General features: G+C 40.8%; 1 protein-coding gene across 3 annotated transcripts in view; it reads left to right on the forward strand.

Moving 5' to 3' along the window:
* LOC121002302 (ATP-binding cassette sub-family B member 5-like) overlaps positions 1-22,323 on the forward strand; it is a 1,125,761-nt gene that overhangs the window by 1,028,523 nt on the left and 74,915 nt on the right. The window contains exons 1-2 of one of the 3 annotated variants that reach the window (XM_040433699.1): positions 1,783-1,835; positions 16,016-16,137. The exons of 1 other annotated variant lie outside the window; for it this stretch is intronic. In XM_040433699.1, the coding sequence (XP_040289633.1) occupies positions 16,049-16,137 (89 nt within the window). In that variant the 5' untranslated portion in view covers positions 1,783-1,835; positions 16,016-16,048. Of the gene's footprint in view, positions 1-1,782; positions 1,836-16,015; positions 16,138-22,323 lie in introns of those variants that run through there. One more of the 3 variants, XM_040433698.1, reaches the window with a different exon arrangement.

The raw sequence follows: 22,323 nt of genomic DNA on the forward strand, positions 1-22,323 counted from the left end.
ATGAGGTGGAGTTACGTATGGAGAGGCAACACAAACATTTGGGTTGTCTGCATTTTGAACTACCCAACTACCCACTGGTCTGGATGGCAGAAAGGAGCTGACAGTTGGTACTGCTCTTTTACTGTGTTGTTCACGCAATTTGCTAGGTGCCAATAGTTTTTGCTCTTCTAAAAGTCAGGGGCGGACGCGTTGGTAAAGATTTGCCTATAAATGGGTCTTTTTTAAGAATGTGCCAGTGTTTGGAGAGAATGTTTCTCACATCTTTGTGATTGCTACTGTAAGGCCTCTTTCACACTTGCGTTGTCCGGATCCGTCGTGTACTGCATTTGCCGGAAGTGCCCGCCGGATCCGTAACACCGCAAGTGAACTGAAAGCATTTGAAGACGGATCCGTCTTCAAAATGCGTTCAGTGTTACTATGGCACCCAGGACGCTATTAAAGTCCTGGTTGCCATAGTAGTAGTGGGGAGCGGGGAACAGTATACTTACCGTCCGTGCGGCTCCTGGGGCGCTCCAGAATGATGTCAGAGCGCCCCATGCGCATGGATGACGTGATCCATGCAACACGTCATCCATGCCCGTGGGGCGCCCTGACGTCACTCTGAAGCGCCCCGGGAGCCGCGGGGACGGTAAGTATACTGCTCCCCCGCTCCCCACTACACTTTACCATGGCAAACAGGACTTTAGCGTCCTGGCAGCCATGGTAACCATTCATAAAAAGCTAAACGTCGGATCCGGTAATGCGCCGAAACGACGTTTAGCTTAAGGCCGGATCCGGATTAATGCCTTTCAATGGGCATTAATTCCGGATCCGGCCTTGCGGCAAGTGTTCAGGATTTTTGACCGGAGCAAAAAGCGCAGCATGCTGCGGTATTTTCTCCGGCCAAAAAACATTCCGTTCCGGAACTGAAGACATCCTGATGCATCCTGAACGGATTTCTCTCCATTCAGAATGCATGGGGATAATCCTGATCAGGATTCTTCCGGCATAGAGCACCGACGACGGAACTCTATGCCGGAACAGAACAACGCAAGTGTGAAAGAGCCCTAAGTGGTGATGAAATTGGCACTCCATTTGTTCTTTTGCTGCTGTTCCTCATCTGTCTGGTGTTTTTTGCTGACTGATAAACAATTATCCTGTGTAAGATCCTTGGCTCTATTGTAGGCTACAGCCTACAGTAACATGATGATGTAATGTTTAAGATGGAGTAAGATTTCTAGGAAGGAAAAACCAAAAGGGACCTTCAGATAAAATCCTTCTTAACCTATAATAGCTAGTCTACTGTATTGACGAATGTAAAGCTATGACCTTGCTAAAGTCGTGGTTGGCCACATGACACTGTCAGCACTGTCAGCTATATACCGTACTTTACACACATTTTATATGATAATTTTAGCAGTGTTGAACTTGCTTGTAGATAAGTAGAAAAGAATGTAAAGTGCTTTTCTTTGTCATTTACATTATACACTTACTTACCCAGTCTTGTAATGAAGAAATAAATATACATAGAAAAAATAATCCAAGGCTAATCGTGGAGAAAACCTCAAATCATTAAAATAAGTTTCCCAACATTGATATATAATTAACTGAAATTACATTATTACCACGCAAAGATCAGACAGTTATTCTATCAAAGAATAGGAAGTGACCTCACTCATTCCTAATTGTGTAGCCAGAGAATTTCATTCTGATTGCACAATGATGGCCTTTACACACGGCAGCATGTTTAATCATTACATTATATGACGAGTAGTTGAAGCCTCACTTGCAGTGCTTGCATATAAAGCAGCAAGCTGGTAGAAACTTTCTCTGACACTCCTCTTTCCTAGAATCAGGTCAGTAAACGAATGTTTAACATGTTAATTCATTGGGAGATGTTACATTCTCACTGTGATAAAGTCTACCTTATAACAAATGTTTTAAATTGTTCTCTATACATTTGCTTATTATACTATTTATCAATTAATACCATTAAATATATTAATTAATCTAGTGTTACTAATCTAATGGGTACCAGATTTTAAAGCAATTTTGATATTAAACACATTTATGTTAGGGTGGGTTCACACTAGTGTTAGGGATTCAATTATGGCTTTCCGTTATAACATGGTTATAATGGAAAATAACGGAATCCATAAGACTGAATGACGGATCCGTTCTTCTGCCCATAGACTTGTATTATGACGGAATGCAAAACGGAAGCCGTTAAAAGGCATTGCGTTTGCTCTCTGTCCTAATAGAAGTCTATGGGAATCAAAACGGATCCGTCTGGGTCCCGTTATGCAAAACGGAAAACAAAGTCCTGTCGGCAGGACTTTGTTTTCCGTCTTGCATACCGGGACCCAGACGGATCCGTTATGCTTTCCCATAGACTTCTATTAGGACGGAAAGCAAACCGAATGCCTTTTAAAGGCTTCCATTTTGCATTCTGTCTGGGCATTCCGTTATTTTCTGTTATAACCATGTTATAACGGAAAGCCATAACGGAATCCCTAACGCTAGTGTGAACCCACCCTTATATGTTATATCTGTCTTGGGATCTCAGCCCAGCTTTGATAGTGGGGGAACTGTAGTGTTTTAGGATTCATTAACCTGGGAGTTCTGTCTACTTTTGATATCACTGGAATTGGAGTAGGTTTCCAAAATGTTGTAGTCCATCCATTAACAGAAGAACATGTGATGCTGTTCCCTTGGATCACATTGCCATTTAAAGAGGGATAAGTCAGGGGAGTTCTTTGTACCCTTTGCTTTCGTATTGGCAATTGAGTCTAATACAAAACCGGATGGATACAATCGCATCCCCTTTCAGTTGTCACCAGAACAGTGTTAAAGTCAACAAAACAGGGTTAAAGTAAACGATAGATGATTGTATCAGAGTATCCCCAGGTAGGTCTTGTTGAGTAGTAATATGCAGTGGTTACACTTACCTAAAGTGGTCCGTTAAGGGACAACTAGTGAACCAGTGACACAGTCATGGGCGCCAAAGTTTCAGCTATGCACATGGGTAACGAAAATGTAACGGTCACGTACACACACACAAAGGGGGGAGGATAGTGACCACTGCACTCCACCCTCACCCCTGGCCCTGCCTACTTGCCTCACGAGTTCTGATGACAGGGGACAACTTGACGGCAGTTCCTAACTTAGGATACGTGCGGGAAGGACAAACAAGACACATAACGGTACGTGAACGGACCGGGTCAATACCAAGAGAGTTATGCAGTACCAAGGAATAAGCAGAGAATAGTCATGAGAAGCTGAAGTCAAATACCAGGAGAGAGACGAAGTACAACAGGAGTCCGCAAAGAATCTTCAGATGGAGCCGGGGTCAGAATACAAGGAGATGTGCGCAGTACAGAAAGAGCAGGCAGAGAATCGTCAGGGAACACAGGATCAGGTAAGTATGCAGGAAACCAAACAAACGCCAGATACCTAATTAACAGGCAACCTGTGGCCAGCAGGCTGCCTGTTAAATACTCGCAGGCTGAGGTCATGTGACGTGGCCAGTGCCACATGACCTGCACCAGGGAGAACAGCCGAGCACCGAGTGTCCAGCTCGGTGCTCAGACCTCCCCTGGTTACTTGGGGAACTGAGGATGCCGGCCGCGCAGAGGAGACGTGCGCGGCCGGTCCGTCCCGCCCCCTGTTACCTAGGAGACGAGGACGCTGTGGGCGTCCTCTCTCCTGCACAGCAAAGGGACGCCGACGGCGCTGAGGAGAGCGAGCACCTCGGCGTCCCGTGACAGAAGACTAGCACATCAGGTCTGATGTTTCAGAAGATCTACTGTGGAACAAATTGTTATAAAAGTTATATGTGGCCAAAAGAAAGCTATCAAAACACACAGTGTACACAGCTTGCTGCATGTGGGGTTGCATAGCTGCATAATACACAACATTAGGAAAGCATTTAATGTATATCAACTTCTAAAGTTAATCTGAAAAATCTTGGATCTCAAAGAGAACCTCCATTGAGCCTGTATTACACTGTCCGATTGTAAACCTGTTCATCATTACCGAGCGTTCGCAGGAACGCTTCTTAGCAATGATCTGGCAGTCTAATACTGCCTCCGATTACCCAATAAATGAACAAACGCTCGTTTATCAGGCAATTCTAATTTTTAAGCTTGCTTAAAAATAATTGTTTGCTGATGGCAGATCGTGCTATGTAATCATGATCTGCTGCCGGAAAACAACTAGACAGCATGGGGACCAACGATGGCATAACAATGCTCCTCTCCATACTCTAGAGGAGATTGCTATATGAAATAGCAGTGATCTCCTCCACTAGCGAGCAGGCGTTCCTATCCCAACAATCTCCTGCTCGATGGTATCATCAAATACCGTCCTTAATCTGAGGTGTTGAACCTTAACTTCCCTTCTATGGAATGAAAACTGTTTAGTCTTTACATCAACTTTAAGTAGAATAGACTCCTTTTCATATGTCAGGATCAAACTTCCCCTCAGTGACTCCTTATAAGATCAGTAATCATCCATTATTCTGAAATCTAGAAGAAGAACAACTCTTGCTTCATACTACCATTCATCTGCAAAAGTCTGGGCACATATCTCTCATGCAAGATTTGGAGAAGAAAGTCTGTCCATTATGACCAAAAGAAACAGTGGGAAGCTGTCCTTCCATGTCTATAATTACCTTCCTTTAAGAGGTGGCTAAAAGGTTCTTTATGAACTGTACTTTCATAGATTTTGTACATTTGATCATTATAGACTTTTGCTGACAATGGCGTCTACCTAAAGTCAACATTTTCTCGGCACAGTCCATTAAAAAAAAGTGAAGCAAGGGGAACAGTCCTTTATTTGACTCACTTCTGGCTTTCTCATTTGTCAGACTATTATATGGCAGAGTAGGAACCAGGTTTAGTGGTGAATTATGTGACACCCGAATGCAGGGGCGGATTGGCCATAGACCTTATAGGGAAATTTCCCGGTGCGCTAAAGCCCAGGGGGCCACCAAAGCCCACTCTCTGCCGCTGGCGGGGTACATAAAGAGCTCTCACAGGTAATTAATGCTGTGAGAATCAGGTACCCATGTACCCAGCCAGCGACCGCACATGCCCCTCTGAATTCAAATATGTTCCGCATCTCACTTCCTAAGCCCTCTGCTCCATTTCTTAATCAAAGACAACTAAAGGAGGAGAACAGAAAATGGTCTCTATTGATGGCCAATACAGACAGACAGCTTTTGGGGCAATATATTGTGCTGCTCTGTGGTATATGGTAGTTTGTGCTATGGTATTGCCGACCCCTTCTACTTATGTGGCCCCGCCTCTGGTCAATTTAGACCCTCCTTCAACATGAGGAAACTTTTATTAATTTTTTTCCAGGGCCACTTTAAAGGGAACCTGTCATGTGGATATTTGATTATAATCTAACTAATTATATACAATCATTAACTACTAAAAAGTAGCTTTGATGTATTCACTTACTGGTGTGACAGATGGTTACCTCATAATATACACACAAAGATGCAACATGCTAATGAGCTGATTCGAGTCCAGCGTGATGTCATTGAGTCCAGCGTATATTTAATTTACAGCTATAGCCACTCCCCTGCCCACCTGCTGTTGACTCATATTCAGCAGCAGGTAGGCGGGGAGAGTCAGGAGCTCATAAATATTCATGACTCATCATTATCAGCTGGAGCTTTTCAATACAAGATGTTGGCAGATTGACTGGTTCAATTAAAGAAAGTGACCCAGCATTTTGCTAGGAGAATCAGTCACTTATTTATGTTGCCCTTAGTTAGGACACCATAAAACTGGTGACAGGTTCCCTTTAAGTTCCCAATCCGCCCCTGCCCGAATGATACAGGATTGCAAATAGAATTGAATACTGACAATAAACACCGATTTTATGGAATTAGTTAATAGGGTTTCAATAACAAGGTGTCCAGTGGTCAAGAATAATCATGTCAAAATTATTAATCCAACCAAGCAGTTGAGCTGAAGACGCATTAAACACATTAAGTAACAAACATACACCAACTAAAAAATAATTAAATCAAATCAATCAAAAAAGGGAGTTTTGATTTGGTAAGATACCCACCTTTCATATAAATATGCTTTTGTCATAAGTAACACTGTAACAAATTCAGGACTTTGAACTAACCCACAATGTCCTCAGACTCTGGCTCAATTCCTAGAAGCTAAACCCAGGTTGAGTAATAAACTCCTACTCACCCTAAATCACAGGTCAGTCCAGGTGTCACTTTTCCCATAAGCATTTATCTTCTCTGTTGTGAACTGGTTCCAAATAACTTTAATAAACTATGGGTAAACTTAGAAAGTTTTCTGACCTCACTAGTCCTTAGATCTTTATCATGGATCCAGCTAATTGATATATCTACACATACAAACCTGCCATTAATTCAACACTTTTTGACACTATGAAAAAAATTGCTCCCTAGAGCTCAAGAGACCAGTTATAATGACTCCACAGTTTGAAAATCTAGCATTTCCTTCTGCCTTTGGCATAGACCTAAAATTGACCTAGAGGATATGGATATTTATCCACTTGTATAGCAAGCCGGTGGATTGGTAATAACATTCAAAGAAATATAAGAGGTTTCTCTTTGAAAGGCCACAATGTCTCCATGTCGAAGTCTCTATAAGATGCTAAATGTGCCTCATAATAAGGTAAATGTTTAGTATTTAAAAGTCAATGACATGACTACTTATGCTTTAGGATGACAAGAAGTATTTATAGATAACTAAAGATGGAATTGCCCCAAATAAAAGAAGATAATTATTGGAGTTATCGATAAAACTGATAACACTAGTGTACTTAAAATTCAAAATTTTTCGGTGCAATAATCTGTGAAGGGATATACATTAAAAATGCATTCAATTGATGAGATTCCAAGGGGTTTTAGTAAAAAAATATGCTTAAATATTGAATCTAAGGCCATCAGGCCATGGGGCATTCCGCAACAGCATTGTGGTCGGTTTGGTCCTGCTTATCTAAAGACCTGAATATTGCTTATATTGTTCAATAATTGAACCAGCATGTGGAAGAGTACTGCTTATCTGTAACATAAACCAAGTAAGAGCATCAGAGTATAGCCTAAACCATAATTGAAATAGAGGGCACCCTTGATAGGTGCCTATACCCAAGTCAAAATATGAATATCCTAGATCATTTGCAAGGATGCTTATAGAGGATAGATACCCATTTTGGAGGTTTATTTAAAGGGCTTGTCTCACCTGAAACATTAGTAACATATTGCTAGGATATGCCACCAATGTCAGATACATGTGAATCCCTCTGGAACCCACACCTATCTCTGGAACTGAACACCCAAAGTTCACGAGAGTTCACCACGCATGCGCAGCAGCCATCCATTCATTTCTATGGGTAGTCCCATAGAAATTAATGGAGAGCGCAGTGTGGCCAGTGCGCCAATCACTTCTAAGGAATTGCTGGAAATAGCCAAGCCAGTACTCATCTATTTTGGGGGCAGGGTAAGGCAGCCACACATATCATTCTCTTTGGGTGCTTAGTTCTAGACATAGGTCTATCTGACATTGGTGGCATATCCTAGTGATATTCCACCAATGTTCGAAGAGAGACAACCCCTTTAAATCTTACATTCCACAGAAATTCCACAGGCAGAGTAATCTATCATGTTTGGAAATCGGAGTAGTCCCTTTCTTTTAGAAAATGGGTGACTGAAATGGATTATGTGATGTATTTGGAAGCATTTATGGCTGAGAGCACAGAAAAGTCACACCACTTTGACTAGGTCCTCTTGGACTTTCTTCAAATTTGATTCACGCTTCCCCTCTTAGTAAACAGCATGCAACATTTGCTTTCATCTTCTTTCTACCCTCTTCCTTTGTTGTTTTTTCCCACTTTCTTTTTTTATTTCTTCTGTTTTACTATTTAGAACCTAGAGCATTTTACAAGTGCTACTTCACTAGGCGATTTATGCCTATAGCCAATTTGGAGTTACCCAATTCCTAGATGTGTTAGTATATGCAGAAGAGAGATGTGGTGTCCTTCTTGTCCATGATTTTGTTATAATATTGCTGTTGAATATGTTTACATTGTCTACCTTTACACTGTTAATGTGTGATTCTCCTAATAAGGCTACGTTCACATTAGCGCTTTCAATTCCGCTATCGAGATCCGTATTAGGATCTCAATAACGAATGAAAATGCTTCAGTTGACAATGAATGGAGACAAAACTGAACGAAACGGAATGCACCAAAATGCATTCTGTTCCGTTTGGTTGCGCTCCCATCGCGAGCAGAATAATGCTGCAAGCAGCATTTTTCTGTCCACGATGTGGTGCGGAGCAAGACGGATCCGTCCTAACACACAATGTAAGTCAACGGGGACGGATCTGTTTTCTCTGACACAATAGAAAATGGATCCGTCCCCCATTGACTTTCAGTGGTGTCCATGACGGATCCGTCATGGCTATATAAGAGATAATACAACCGGATCCGTTCATGATGGATGCATGTGGTTGCATTATTGTAACGGAAGAGTTTTTGCAGATCCACTATGGATCCACAAAAAATGCTAGTGGGAGGTGCAGTAGACATCGCTTATCTAGACTTCAGTAAGGCTTTCGATACTGTCCCACACAGAAGGCTTATCAATAAATTGCAGTCTTTGGGCTTGGACTCCCATATTGTTGAATGGATTAGGCAGTGGCTGAGGGACAGGCAACAGAGGGTTGTAGTCAATAGAGTATATTCAGACCAAGGTCTTGTTACCAGTGGGGTACCTCAGGAATCTGTTCTGGTACCCATATTGTTTAATATCTTTATCAGCGAAATTGCAGAAGGCCTCGATGGTAAGGTGTGTCTTTTTGCTGATGACACAAAGATTTGTAACAGGGTTGATGTTCCTGGAGGGATACACCAAATGGAAAAGGATTTAGGAAAACTAGAGGAATGGTCAAAAATCTGGCAACTATAATTTAATGTGGATAAGTGCAAAATAATGCACCTGGGGCGTAAAAACCCAAGAGCAGAATATAAAATCAGTGATACAGTCCTAACCTCAGTATCTGAGGAAAGGGATTTAGGGGTCATTATTTCAGAAGACTTAAAGGTAGGCAGACAATGTCATAGAGCAGAAGGAAATGCTAGCAGAATGCTTGGGTGTATAGGGAGAGGAATTACCAGTAGAAAGAGGGAGGTGCTCATGCCGCTCTACAGAGCACTAGTGAGACCTCATTTGGAGTATTGTGCTCAGTACTGGAGACCATATCTCCAGAAGGATATTGATACTTTGGAGAGAGTTCAGAGAAGAGCTACTAAACTGGTACATGGATTGCAGGATAAAACTTACCAGGAAAGATTAAAGGACCTTAACATGTATAGCTTGGAAGAAAGACGAGACAGAGGGGATATGATAGAAACTTTTAAATACATAAAGGGAATCAACAAGGTAAAAGAGGAGAGAATATTTAAAAGAAGAAAAACTGCTACAAGAGGACATAGTTTTAAATTAGAGGGGCAAAGGTTTAAAAGTAATATCAGGAAGTATTACTTTACTGAGAGAGTAGTGGATGCATGGAATAGCCTTCCTGCAGAAGTGGTAGCTGCAAATACAGTGAAGGAGTTTAAGCATGCATGGGATAGGCATAAGGCCATCCTTCATATAAGATAGGGCCAGGGGCTATCCATAGTACTCAGTATATTGGGCAGACTAGATGGGCCAAATGGTTCTTATCTGCCGACACATTCTATGTTTCTATGTTTCTATGAAAGTAGCCAAACTATATGTGACCCTTACGAACTATGGGGGAGATTTATCAAAAGTGGTGTAAAGGAAAACTGGCTTAGTTGCCCATAGCAACCACTCAGATTCCACCTTTCATTTTTTCTGAAAAATTAAAGTTGAAATATTATTGATTGGTATGGGCAACTAAGCCAGTTTTCCTTTGTACTAGTTTTAAGAACTCTGACTGTATGTCTTTAATTCACATATATATTAAAACTCAATAAACATGAGTTTATGAAAATAAAAGGAAAACACTTATCTGATATGTTGAGATTGGAAACATTTATGGATACTTTATAGCATATGACTTGGATAGAGGAAAAGTTATCTTAATGGAATATCTCCTTTAACCCCTTAAGGACCGGGCCATTTTTCACCTTAAGGACCGGACTGATTTTTGCAAATCTGACATGTGTCACTTTGTGTGGTAATAACTTCAAAACGCTTTTACTTATCCAAGCCATTCATAGACTGTTTTCTCATCACATATTGTACTTCATGACACTGGTAAAATGGAGTAAGAAAAAATCATTTTTATTTAGAAAAAAATACAAAATTTATCAAAAATTGGGAAAAATGTTCAAATTTCCAAGTTTCAATTTCTCTACTTCTATAATACATAGTAATACCTCCCAAAATAGTAATTAATTTACATTCCCCACATGTCTACTTCATTTTTGGATCATTTTGGGAATGCCATTTATTTTTTGGGGACGTTACAAGGCGTAGAAGTTTAGAAGCAAATCTTGAAATTTTTCAGAAAATTTCCAAAACCCACTTTTTAAGGACCAGTTCAGGTCTGAAGTCACTTTGTGAGGCTTACATAATAGAAACCACCCAAAAATGACCCCATTTTAGAAATTACACCCCTCAAGGTATTCAAAACAGATTTTACAAACGTTGTTAACCCTTTAGGTGTTCCACAAGAATTAATGGAAAATGGAGATGAAATTTCAGAATTTCATTTTTTTGGCAGATTTTCCATTTTAGTCCATTTTCTCCAGTAACAAAGCAAGGGTTAACAGCCAAACCAAACTCAATATTTATTGCCCTGATTCTGTAGTTTACAGAAACACCCCATATGTGGCCGTAAACTGCTGTATGGGCACACGGCAGGGCGCAGAAAGAAAGGACCGCTATATGGCTTTTGTAGGGCAGATTTCGCTGGAATAATTTTCAGGTGCCATGTCACATTTGAAGACACCCTGAGGTACCTCCACAGTGGAAAACCCCAAGAAGTGACCCCATTTTGGAAACTACACCCCCCAAGGAATTTTTCAAGGCATGTAGCGAGCACTTTGACCCAACAAGCGATTCATAGAATTTAGAAATATTTGGCTGTGAAAACAAAATTTTTTATTTTTTACAAGAAAATGTCTCTTTAGGCCCACATTATTTATTTTCACGAGGGGTAACAGAGTAAATTACACCCACAATTTGTTACCTATTCTCTCCTGAATATGGCAACACTTCAGATGTGACCGTAAACTGCTGTATGGGCACACTGCAGGGTTCAAAAGGCAAGGTCCACCATATGGCTTTTGGAGGGCAGATTTTGCTGGAATAATTTTCAACCAAGGGTCTCAAATTATATCAAAGAAATATGTTGTATAATATATGTCATCACATTGCAGAGGCACTGAGCTACCAGAACATACAAAGTTCTAGTCTCCTTTTGTAAAACAACACCCGTCAAGGTATTCATCTAGGGGTTTAACCCCTTAAGGACCGGGCTCATTTTCACCTTAAGGACCAGGCCATTTTTTGCAAATCTGACCAGTGTCACTTTAAGTGCTCATAACTTTAAAACGCTTTGACTTATCCAGGCCATTCTGAGATTGTTTTTTCGTCACATATTGTACTTCATGACACTGGTAAAATGAAGTCAAAAAAATTATTTTTTTTGCACAAAAAAATACCTAATTTACCAAAAATATGAAAAAAATTAGCAAATTTCAAAGTTTGAGTTTCTCTACTTCTGTAATACATAGTAATACCCCAAAAAATTGTGATGACTTTACATTCCCCATATGTCTACTTCATGTTTGAATTGTTTTGGGAATGATATTTTATTTTTTGGGGATGTTATAAGGCTTAGAAGTTTAGATGCAAATTTTGAAATTTTTCAGAAATTTACAAAAACTCAATTTTTAGCGACCAGTTCAGGTCTGAAGTCACTTTGCGAGGCTTACATAATAGAAACCACCCAAAAATGACCCCATCTAAGAAACTAAACCCCTCAAGGTATTCAAAACTGATTTTGCATACATTGTTAACCCTTTAGGTGTTGCACAAGAGTTATTGGCAAATGGGGAGGAAATTTGAGAATTTCATATTTTTGTCAAATTTTTCATTTTAACCCATTTTTCCACTAACAAAGCAAGGGTTAACAGCCAAACAAGATTGGATCTTTATTGCCCTGACTCTGCCGTTTACAGAAACACCCAATATGTGGCCGTAAACTACTGTACGGCCACACAGCGGGGCGTAGAGTGAAAGGTGCGCCGTTTGGTTTTTGGAAGGCTGATTTTTATGGACTGGTTTTTTTACACCATGTCCCATTTGAAGCCCCCTGATGCACCCCTAGAGGAGAAACTCCCTAAAAGTGACCCCATCTAAGAAACGACACCCCTCAAGGTATTCAAAACTGATTTTACATACGTCGTTAACCCTTTAGGTGTTGCACAAGAGTTATTGGCAAATGGGGATGAAATTTGAGAATTTCATTTTTTTGCCTAATTTTCAATTTTAACTCATTTTTTCCACTAACAAAGCAAGGGTTAACAGCCAAACAAGATTGTATCTTTATTGCCCTGACTCTGCCGTTTACAGAAACACCCCATATGTGGCCGTAAACTACTGTACGGGCACACAGTAGGGCGTAGAGTGAAAGGTGCGCGGTTTGGTTTTTGGAAGCCAGATTTTGCTGGACTGTTTTTTTGACACCATGTCCCATTTGAAGCCCCCCTGATGCACCCCTAGATTAGAAATTCCATAAAAGTGACCCCATCTAAGAAACTACACCCCTCAAGCTATTCAAAACTGATTTTACAAACTTTGTTAACCCTTTAGGTGTTGCACAAGATTTAATGGAATATAGAGACACAATTTCAAAATTTCACATTTTTGGCAGATTTTCCATTTTAATATTTTTTTTCCAGTTACAAAGCAAGGGTTAACAGCCAAACAAAACTCAATATTTATGGCCCTTATTCTGTAGTTTACAGAAACACCCCATATGTGGTTGTAAACGGGCACACGGCAGAGCGCAGAAGGAAAGGAATTTCATACGGTTTATACCAGCAATGTGCTGGCACCCTGGTATAACCACTAGAAGCCAACGATCATTCATGGGGAGGCGGGCGGGGGATCGCGATCCCGCCTGCCGCACCGCCCGCCTCCCGCAACGCCCCCACCGCATGCGACACCCCCCCCGCACCACCCTCCGGCATAAAATCGTGCAGGGGTGCAGGGGGGGGTGAAAAATATTTATTTTAGCCACTCTAAAGTTTCTGATCCCCGCGGTCAGGGACCGCGGCGATCAGAAACTGCAAAAAGCGCAGCAAACCGCAGGTCTGAATTGACCTGCGGTTTGCTGCGATCGCCGATACGGGGGGGTCAAATGACCCCCCCCCTGCATTGTTACGGGATGCCGGCTGAATGATTTCAGCCGAAATCCCGTTCCAATTAACCCCTGGGGCACCGGAATACAGATTTTAAGTCAGGACGTACCGGTACGTCCTGGGTCCTTAAGGACTCGGGAAATAGGGCGTACCGGTACGTCCTGGGTCCTTAAGGGGTTAATGAGAATTTTTAGCTTTGTTATGGGTTTTATTAGAATGCCAATTGAAATGTGGAGAAACGGGAAATTAGAATTTTTACCAGCATACAGTTTCAAGGGGGTGTTTTATAAAATGATCAAAGGGGCTTTAGTTAAAAGTCAAAAGAGGTGTGGTAGATTCTAAAACAATCTTTTATGCAAAGACCCATCTTTGAGGGGTACGTCTCACAATGATGAATTGTGTCTTTCCTGATTGCAATTCTGGAGCATACCCGGCACCTTTTTGTGGCCTTCTCCGTGTCTCTGTGGGGGGAACTACCCCAGGGAAATGCTGTCCTCGTATTATTCTGCTCTCACTTCCTGTAGCCCTGCTCCCTTCCCCTTCCTGTTCCCCAAATAAAAAGTTCTTTATTAATTTTTCTTGAAAGTGCAGGAATTTTTCTCTGTTTCCTGCACTTCTGTATATTACAAAAGCATTATAGAGGGCAATTTGCGTCAGGTGCAATGCCAATTTTTTTTTCCATGCCCGAGTTTTGCGGAGGGCAGTGTATGGTTGCAGTACCTGGTCTGACAGATCCACCTCTCCCATAAACTTATTATAGTCCTGGATGCACACAGGTTTGGGGACTGATTCTGTGGATCCACGAACTGGAACAGGGGTGGGTCTGTCAGCATGTATGGTAGTAAGTACAAAGGCGTCACGCTTGTCTTTGTACTTAACAAGCATCATGTTATCACTGCAAACTGCCCTGCTTTCCCTCACTCTTATTCTTTGGTCTATGAAATTTTTAGGCAGATGTTTTTGGTTTCGTCTGATAGTTCCGCATGCAACAGTGTCTCTAGAAAACAGACATTTCAGTAGTGGGACACTTGTGTAGAAGTTGTCAGGTGCAAGTTGTACCCTTGACCTAGCAGGGGGTGAATCAAGTCCCATACTATTTTTCCTGCTATTCCAAGGAGAGGGGGGCACTCTGGGGGTTCAATTTTTGAATCTTTTCCCTCGTAAACTCTAAATTTATGTGTATAGCCACTTTGGCTTTCACATAGTTTGTAGAGTTTGATGCCATATCTGGCCCGTTTGTTGGGCAGGTATTGGCGAAAATGCAGTCTGCCCTTGAAGTGCATAAGGGATTCATCAATGGACAGATCCTTTTGGGGGGTGTATACCTGGGCAAACTTGAGATTATAATGATCTATAATGGGCCCAATTTTGTATAAACGATTGTATCTATTATCATTAGGGGGTGGACAAACTGCATTATTGTTATAATGTAGAAATTTCAGGAGACTTTCGAATCAGGTCACAGGGGACAAATGAGGGGTGATGAGGGTCACAGGGGACAATTGAGGGGCACTTTTGGAGTGTGTGTGTGTGTGTTTTTTTTCACAGGTCTGTAACTTTCACTCTGCCTCCAATCACTTCTCTCACTGAAATGGGAGGGTCGAAGGTGAGAGATAGCGTTCTGTACATAACTCATTGTGATTGGTCCACAGTTAGGAATGGACCAATCACAATGAATTATGTACAGAAAGCTATTTCTCATCTCCGATACTCTCATTTCAGCAAGAGCCGGATGCCAGAAGAGGAGGAGATGTGTGCGTGCATGCGCACACGCGCGAGATCGCTTGTAGGGAGAAAAAGATGTGTGGCGGTTATCTGCGGCCGGGACCACTGCTGATCGGTCCCTGGCCGTCAAGGGGGAGTTGTTCGGTCCCTGACACAGTAAGGTAATTTGCGCTTCAGGTGCACGATCTTGGCAGGGGAGCATTTAAATGAACGCCGTGCATGTACGGCGTTCTGCGTTCTGGCACAGTTTTCCCCGCTGCTCATGCACAGCGTTCTGCACTAAGTGGTTAAAGAGGACCTTTCACCGGTCCTGACATTACATTACAAGTACCTGGCACTGTAGGGCATGTTGAGGGGATGTCCTCCTACATATTTTTTTCCCGATGGGCTGCTCCATTCCCCTGCTGTGCGCCCCATTCTGGTTTCCCGCCCTTTTTGCTAATCCATACCATCAGTACATGGAGAAATATGGCCTTCTCCCTGGCTGTGAGCTGTTCAATCACAGTGGTGCACGTCACAGTTAGGGATAAAAAAAAAAAGCTCACCTTCTCCCTGGCTGTGACATGGTCCGCTGCGATTGGACAGCTCACAGCCAGGAAGATGAAGATGTCCCCTGAGAAACATGGCCATCTCCTCCTCCTCCCTGTACCGATGGTCTGGATTAGCATACAGGGTGGGAAACCAGAATTGGGGGCACAAATTTGTAGGATCAGTTTCACATCATCATAGCACAGCCACATTTTGCAAATGTATGACGCATGTATAAATTCACTACTGGTAACATACTGTAGCTCCATAAATCCATACAATCTCATATTATAATTTATTGGTCTTTTAGCAAATATCAAGTGCGATATTATCTTACCAATCATAGATAACCACATCTTCTATTTTCCTTTATTCGATATAGTGGTTTTCTTGGCTGCACAACTTTAGTGAAATCATGGCCGACATAAAAGACCCTGACACAAAAGTGAATAATAACGATCCTAAAACAGAAATTTTACTGGAAGAAGCAGAAGACACCAGCAGGTACTGTACCCGCAACTGTCAACAATTATATTGTTGTCTATATTGATAGATTTTAGATGGATTAAAATCCCAATTTAGATAATTGCCTGCCAACTGTGTTGGATATTGTTTTTCTCCCATTGTCAGATATAATCATTGGAATACTTGGAATACTGTTTAGAACAGACAATTCTGCTTTGTAGGACATGGTCACATTAATTCTTTCTATAGGGGTATTCTAGTTATATGACTTTGTCCCCTATCCACAGGATAGGGGATAATTATTACATAGATGGGGGTTCTACCATTCCCTGTGGAACCCCTGAAATAGACCAAGCAGGAGGTCAAGCATGCAAACAGCCACTCCATTCCTTTCTAAGGGAGTTTCTGAGATAGCCTAGTATAGTTCTCAGCTATCTCCATGGCCCATAGAAATGAATCAGTTATGCACTTGCTCCATTCATTTTGGGAGGTTCCACTGGGGAACTGGCTTCCTGTCTTAGTGATTATGGGGGTGTCAGCGTTAGGACACCTACTTATCTAATAGTTATCCTATATTCTATGGATAGGGGATAACTTCATATAACCAGAAACCCCTATAACTGTGAAAGATCTTAAGGTGCTTCCCACGCACTTCAATAAAAGATCAGCCCATGTCACAAAACAAAGCACAGATTTATATGTGAATGGCTCTGTTGACCAGAACAACAACCTTCACTGACTAACTATATATAAGTCATCCAGAAAGTGGCCGCCTAGATTCTCTAGTGTGTTTCACACAGTTGGAAACCACAGGATAGGCAAAAGATAAAACAGGCAGATCATTAGAGATGAGTGAATTTCCTCAAATTAGTGTTTGTCTCAGCTATTTTAATTAGCTTGTGTCTCCAGGTCAATCATATTAGGGAAAAGGTATCTGGAACCCTTTAACTGAAATGTAATTGTGTCATCATCATTCTATTTAGCTTCAACATCAGAACACTAAGCACTGGATGGGACACTAGAGCTTTTACCTGACACTTGTTTGAACCATAAAATTCATTATTTTAATGGAAACAAATAAACTAACAGTTTAGCAGCTAATTAGAAGAAGGCTGCTTAACCTGGGGGCAGATGCCCACTCAGGTCTATTTATCTATACTTCCCCAAAAAAATGTTTTAACATAGTAGCATAGTAACATACATAGTATACTGTATAAAGCCGAAAAAAGACATTTGTCCATCCAGTTCAGCCTCTTATCCTGCAAGTTGATCCAGAGGAAGGCAAAAAAAAAACTGTGAGGTAGAAGCCAATTTTCCCCACTTAAGGGGGAAAAATTCCTTCCCGACTCCAATCAGGCAATCAGAATAACTTCCTGGATCAACGACCCCTCTCTAGTAACTATAGCCTATAATATTATTACACGCCAGAAATACATCCAGGCCCCTCTTGAACTCTTTTAGTGAACTCACCATCACCACCTCCTCAGGCAGAGAGTTCCATAGTCTCACTGCTCTTACCGTAAATAATTCTGTTCTATGTTTGTGTACAAACCTTCTTTCTTCCAGATGCAGAGGATGTCCCCTTGTCACAGTTACAGTCCTGGGGATAAATAGATTATGGGAAAGATCTCTGCACTGACCCCTGATATATTTATACATAGATAACCAACAAAGCAACACTGAGAACTATTAAGCTAAAAAGGTATATTTTTATTAGACATATGGTTAAAAACATAGACAAAGAGATGACAGACAAGTGCAAAATAGTGCAGTACAATCCTGGGAGAGTTAATTCAGTATAATAGAGTAATAAGGTAAGCGACCAAAAAATATATATATATATAAATGCCTGTATATAAAGGGGACTCCTATACAAGAGCTACACTTGAAAAAAGTCCACAGTGCAAATAAATGCATTCAGTATGAAAGTGCAAGTGCGTATATTCAGTTGTGACTAGGGGACATAAGGTATAAATCCTCAAGTGTGGCTCTTTCCAAAAGTGCAATTGTATCTATACCGCTATAAGTAACAAGCGGTAAAGTGCAAGTGCAATATAGGAGATAAGAGATGAATAGCAAGACCATGTATGGTACAAAAAAAGGCAAAGGGCCGCAACAATGATAGTGAAACATGCGGTCCAAACAAAGCAAGGTCACATACCGTTATGGAAGTAACACCCCCAGAGGAAGGTTTCAAATCGAAACGCGCGTCGGGGTGTGCAGTCCTCCTGTGGACTTGTTACTTCCATAACGGTATGTGACCTTGCTTTGTTTGGACCGCATGTTTCACTATCATTGTTGCGGCCCTTTGCCTTTTTTTGTACCATACATGGTCTTGCTATTCATCTCTTATCTCCTATATTGCACTTGCACTTTACCGCTTGTTACTTATAGCGGTATAGATACAATTGCACTTTTGGAAAGAGCCACACTTGAGGATTTATACCTTATGTCCCCTAGTCACAACTGAATATACGCACTTGCACTTTCATACTGAATGCATTTATTTGCACTGTGGACTTTTTTCAAGTGTAGCTCTTGTATAGGAGTCCCCTTTATATACAGGCATTTATATATATATATATATATTTTTTGGTCGCTTACCTTATTACTCTATTATACTGAATTAACTCTCCCAGGATTGTACTGCACTATTTTGCACTTGTCTGTCATCTCTTTGTCTATGTTTTTAACCATATGTCTAATAAAAATATACCTTTTTAGCTTAATAGTTCTCAGTGTTGCTTTGTTGGTTATCTAATTATTTACTGAGTTAAGCTCTAGTTAGGGGCTTCATTAGTTTTCTATGCCACTCTTCATGTAACCTATTTCTGCACTAACTATATTTATACATAGTAATTAGATCTCCCCTCAGTTGTCTTTTTTCTAAAGTGAATAACCCTAATGTTGATAATCTTTCAGGGTATTGTAGTCCCCCTATTCTAGTTATTACTTTTGTTGCCCTCCTCTGTACCCTCTTCAGCTCTGCTATGTCTGCCTTGTTCACAGGAGCCCAGAACTGTACACAGTACTCCAAGTGGTAGGACTGTGATCTCATCAAGGGCATCTATGCCCCTATTGATGCAACCCATTATCTTATTGGCCTTGGCAGCAGCTGCCTGACACAGTTTTTTACAGCTTAGTTTGCTGTTCACTAAAATTCCTAGGTCCTTTTCCATGTCAGTGTTACCCAGTGTTTTACCATTTAGTATGTACGGGTGACTTATTCCTTACCATGTGCATAACCTTACATTTGTCAGTGTTAAACCTCATCTGCCACTTATCTACCCAAGCCTCCAATCTGATTTAATTAGTTTGACATGACCGATCCCTCATGAAGCCATGCTGATATGGTGTTATTTGCTTATTTTCCTTGAGGTACTCCAAGATAGCATCTCTTAGAAAACCTTCAAATAGTTTTTGGACCCTTTTTGAATATTGGCACTACATTTGCTATGCGCCAATCCTGTGGAACACTCATAAATAAGGGCCTGGCTATGACATTACTTAATTCTCTTAGGATACAGGGTTGTATGCCATCTGGTCCTGGTGATTTGTCTATTTTAATCTTTTTAAGACGCCGCTGTACTTGTTCCTGGGTCAGACAGGGCATTTTTAATGGGGAATTAACTTTTACAGTGAATACAGTGGAGAAAACAATATTTAATAACTTTGCTTTCTTCTCATCGCTCTCTGCAACTCCCCAATCATTACTCTGTAGAGGACCGACACCTTCAGATTTATACTTTTTACCATTTATATAATTGAAAAACATTTTAGGGTTAGTTTTGCTCTCTGTGGCAATTAATCTCTCGGTCTATTGTTTGGCTGCTTTTATTTGTTTTTTTACATATTCAATTTTTTTCCTTATAGTTTTTCAGTGCTTCCTCGCTACCCTCCTGTTTTAGTGATTTAAATGCTTTCTTTTTGTCATTTATTGCTTTCTTTAGAGTTCAATTTATCCACATAGTTTTTTTTGTTTGTTTCCTTAACCTTTTATTCCCATAAGGTATTTACCTCTCACAATTAGATTTTAGGATGCTTTTAAAATATTCCCATTTTATGGCTGTATTTTTATTTTTGAGGAATTTGTCCCAGTTAGGCCTATGGCCTCTCTTAGTTGGCTAAATTTAGCTTTTTTGAAGTTTGCTATTTTTGTTCCTCCCTGAAGAAACACTCTTTTGAATGATAATTGGAAGGTTATTACTTTATGGTCACTATTTCCCAGGTGTCCACCGACCTGCACATCTGTTGTTCTGTCAGGTCTATTGGTTAATACTAGGTCCAGTATGGCCATCCCTCTAGTCGGGTCCTGAACCAGTTGGGAAAGGTAATTGATAGACAAGTTTCAGTTTCCCAGTCTATATCTGGGTAGTTGAAGTCCCGCACAATAACCACCTCAATAACCACCTCATTATGATTTGCCGCCTCGTCTATATCGTATAGTAGCAGATTTTATGTGGACTCTGGTATATTAGGTGGTTTATAATAAACTCCTATTAGTAATTTATTATTGTTTATGCCTCCATGTATTTCTACCCACAGTGACTCCACAAGTTCATGTCCCTCACTTATATCTTCCCGGAGTGTGGGATTTAGACAGGACTTTACATAAAGCCAGACCACTCCCCCTCTCCGGTTTTGACGATCCTTTCTAAACAGACTGAAACCCTGTACATTAACCGCCCAGTCATAGCTATCATCCAGCCATGTCTCAGTTATTCCCACTATATCACAGTCCTCCTCACACATCGCTAATTCCAGTTCCCCAGTTTTATTAGTATACATACAGGTATAGCAGGGTTAGCACTCAAACTCTTAACTCAAATTTCTTAAATCATCATGTTATCTTGAAAAAAAAAGCGATGGAAAAGCAATTGAAGGTGTTTGCTTAGTTTAGATAACACATCTCAGAAATCTCAGAAAGCATGAGTGTTAACTTTACTACATCGGTCCATGCTTCTGGAATTAATATACATACATTTAAGAGGTTTATGTATAATTTGCACCCTACACTTTCCTTCTGATCTATTCTAGTCCTTCCTTCCATTTCTCACCCAGTCCATTACCTTGCCCACGGTCTCTATCTGCACTATCTTCCCATCCTATAACATAATTACCCTCAGTCCCTAGTTTAAACACTCCTCCAACATTCTAGCCATCTTCTCCCCCAACACAGCTGCCCCTTTCCCATTGAGGTGCAGCCCATCCCTACGATAGAGCCTGTAGCCAAAAGAGAAGTCGGCCCAGTTCTCCAGGAACCCAAACCCCTCCTTCCTACACCAGTTCTTGAGCCACTTGTTAACCTCCCTAATATCCTGCTGTCTTTCTTGTGTGGCTCGTGGTACCAGTAGTATTTCAGAAAATACTACCTTTGAGGTCCTTGCCCTAAGCTTTTGAGATAAAACCCTAAAACCATTTTTAACCACCTCAGCCCCCAGTGCTTAAACACCCTGAAAGACCAGGCCACTTTTTACACTTCTGACCTACACTACTTTCACCGTTTATTGCTCAGTCATGCAACTTACCACCCAAATGAATTTTACCTCCTTTTCTTCTCACTAATAGAGATTTCATTTGGTGGTATTTCATTGCTGCTGACATTTTTACTTTTTTTGTTATTAATCGAAATTTAACGATTTTTTAGCAAAAAAATGACATTTTTCACTTTCAGTTGTAAAATTTTGCAAAAAAAACGACATCCATATATAAATTTTGCTCTAAATTTATTGTTCTACATGTCTTTGATAAAAAAAAAATGTTTGGGTAAAAAAAAAATGGTTTGGGTAAAAGTTATAGCGTTTTTGAAGCAGCTCTGACTTTCTGAGCACCTGTCATGTTTCCTGAGGTTCTACAATGCTCAGACAGTACAAACACCCCACAAATGACCCCATTTCGGAAAGTACACACCCTAAAGTATTCGCTGATGGGCATAGTGAGTTCATAGAACTTTTTATTTTTTGTCACAAGTTAGCGGAAAATGATGATTTTTTTTTTCTTATTTTTTTTTCTTACAAAGTCTCATATTCCACTAACTTGTGACAAAAAATAAAAACTTCCATGAACTCATTTTGCCCATCAGCGAATACCTTGGGGTCTCTTCTTTCCAAAATGGGGTCACTTGTGGGGTATTTATACTGCCCTGGCATTCTAGGGGCCCAAATGTGTGGTAAGGAGTTTGAAATCAAATTCTGTAAAAAATGACCTGTGAAATCCGAAAGGTGC

The sequence above is a fragment of the Bufo bufo genome, chromosome 5, assembly GCF_905171765.1.
Source record: "Bufo bufo chromosome 5, aBufBuf1.1, whole genome shotgun sequence".
Lineage (NCBI taxonomy): Eukaryota > Metazoa > Chordata > Amphibia > Anura > Bufonidae > Bufo > Bufo bufo.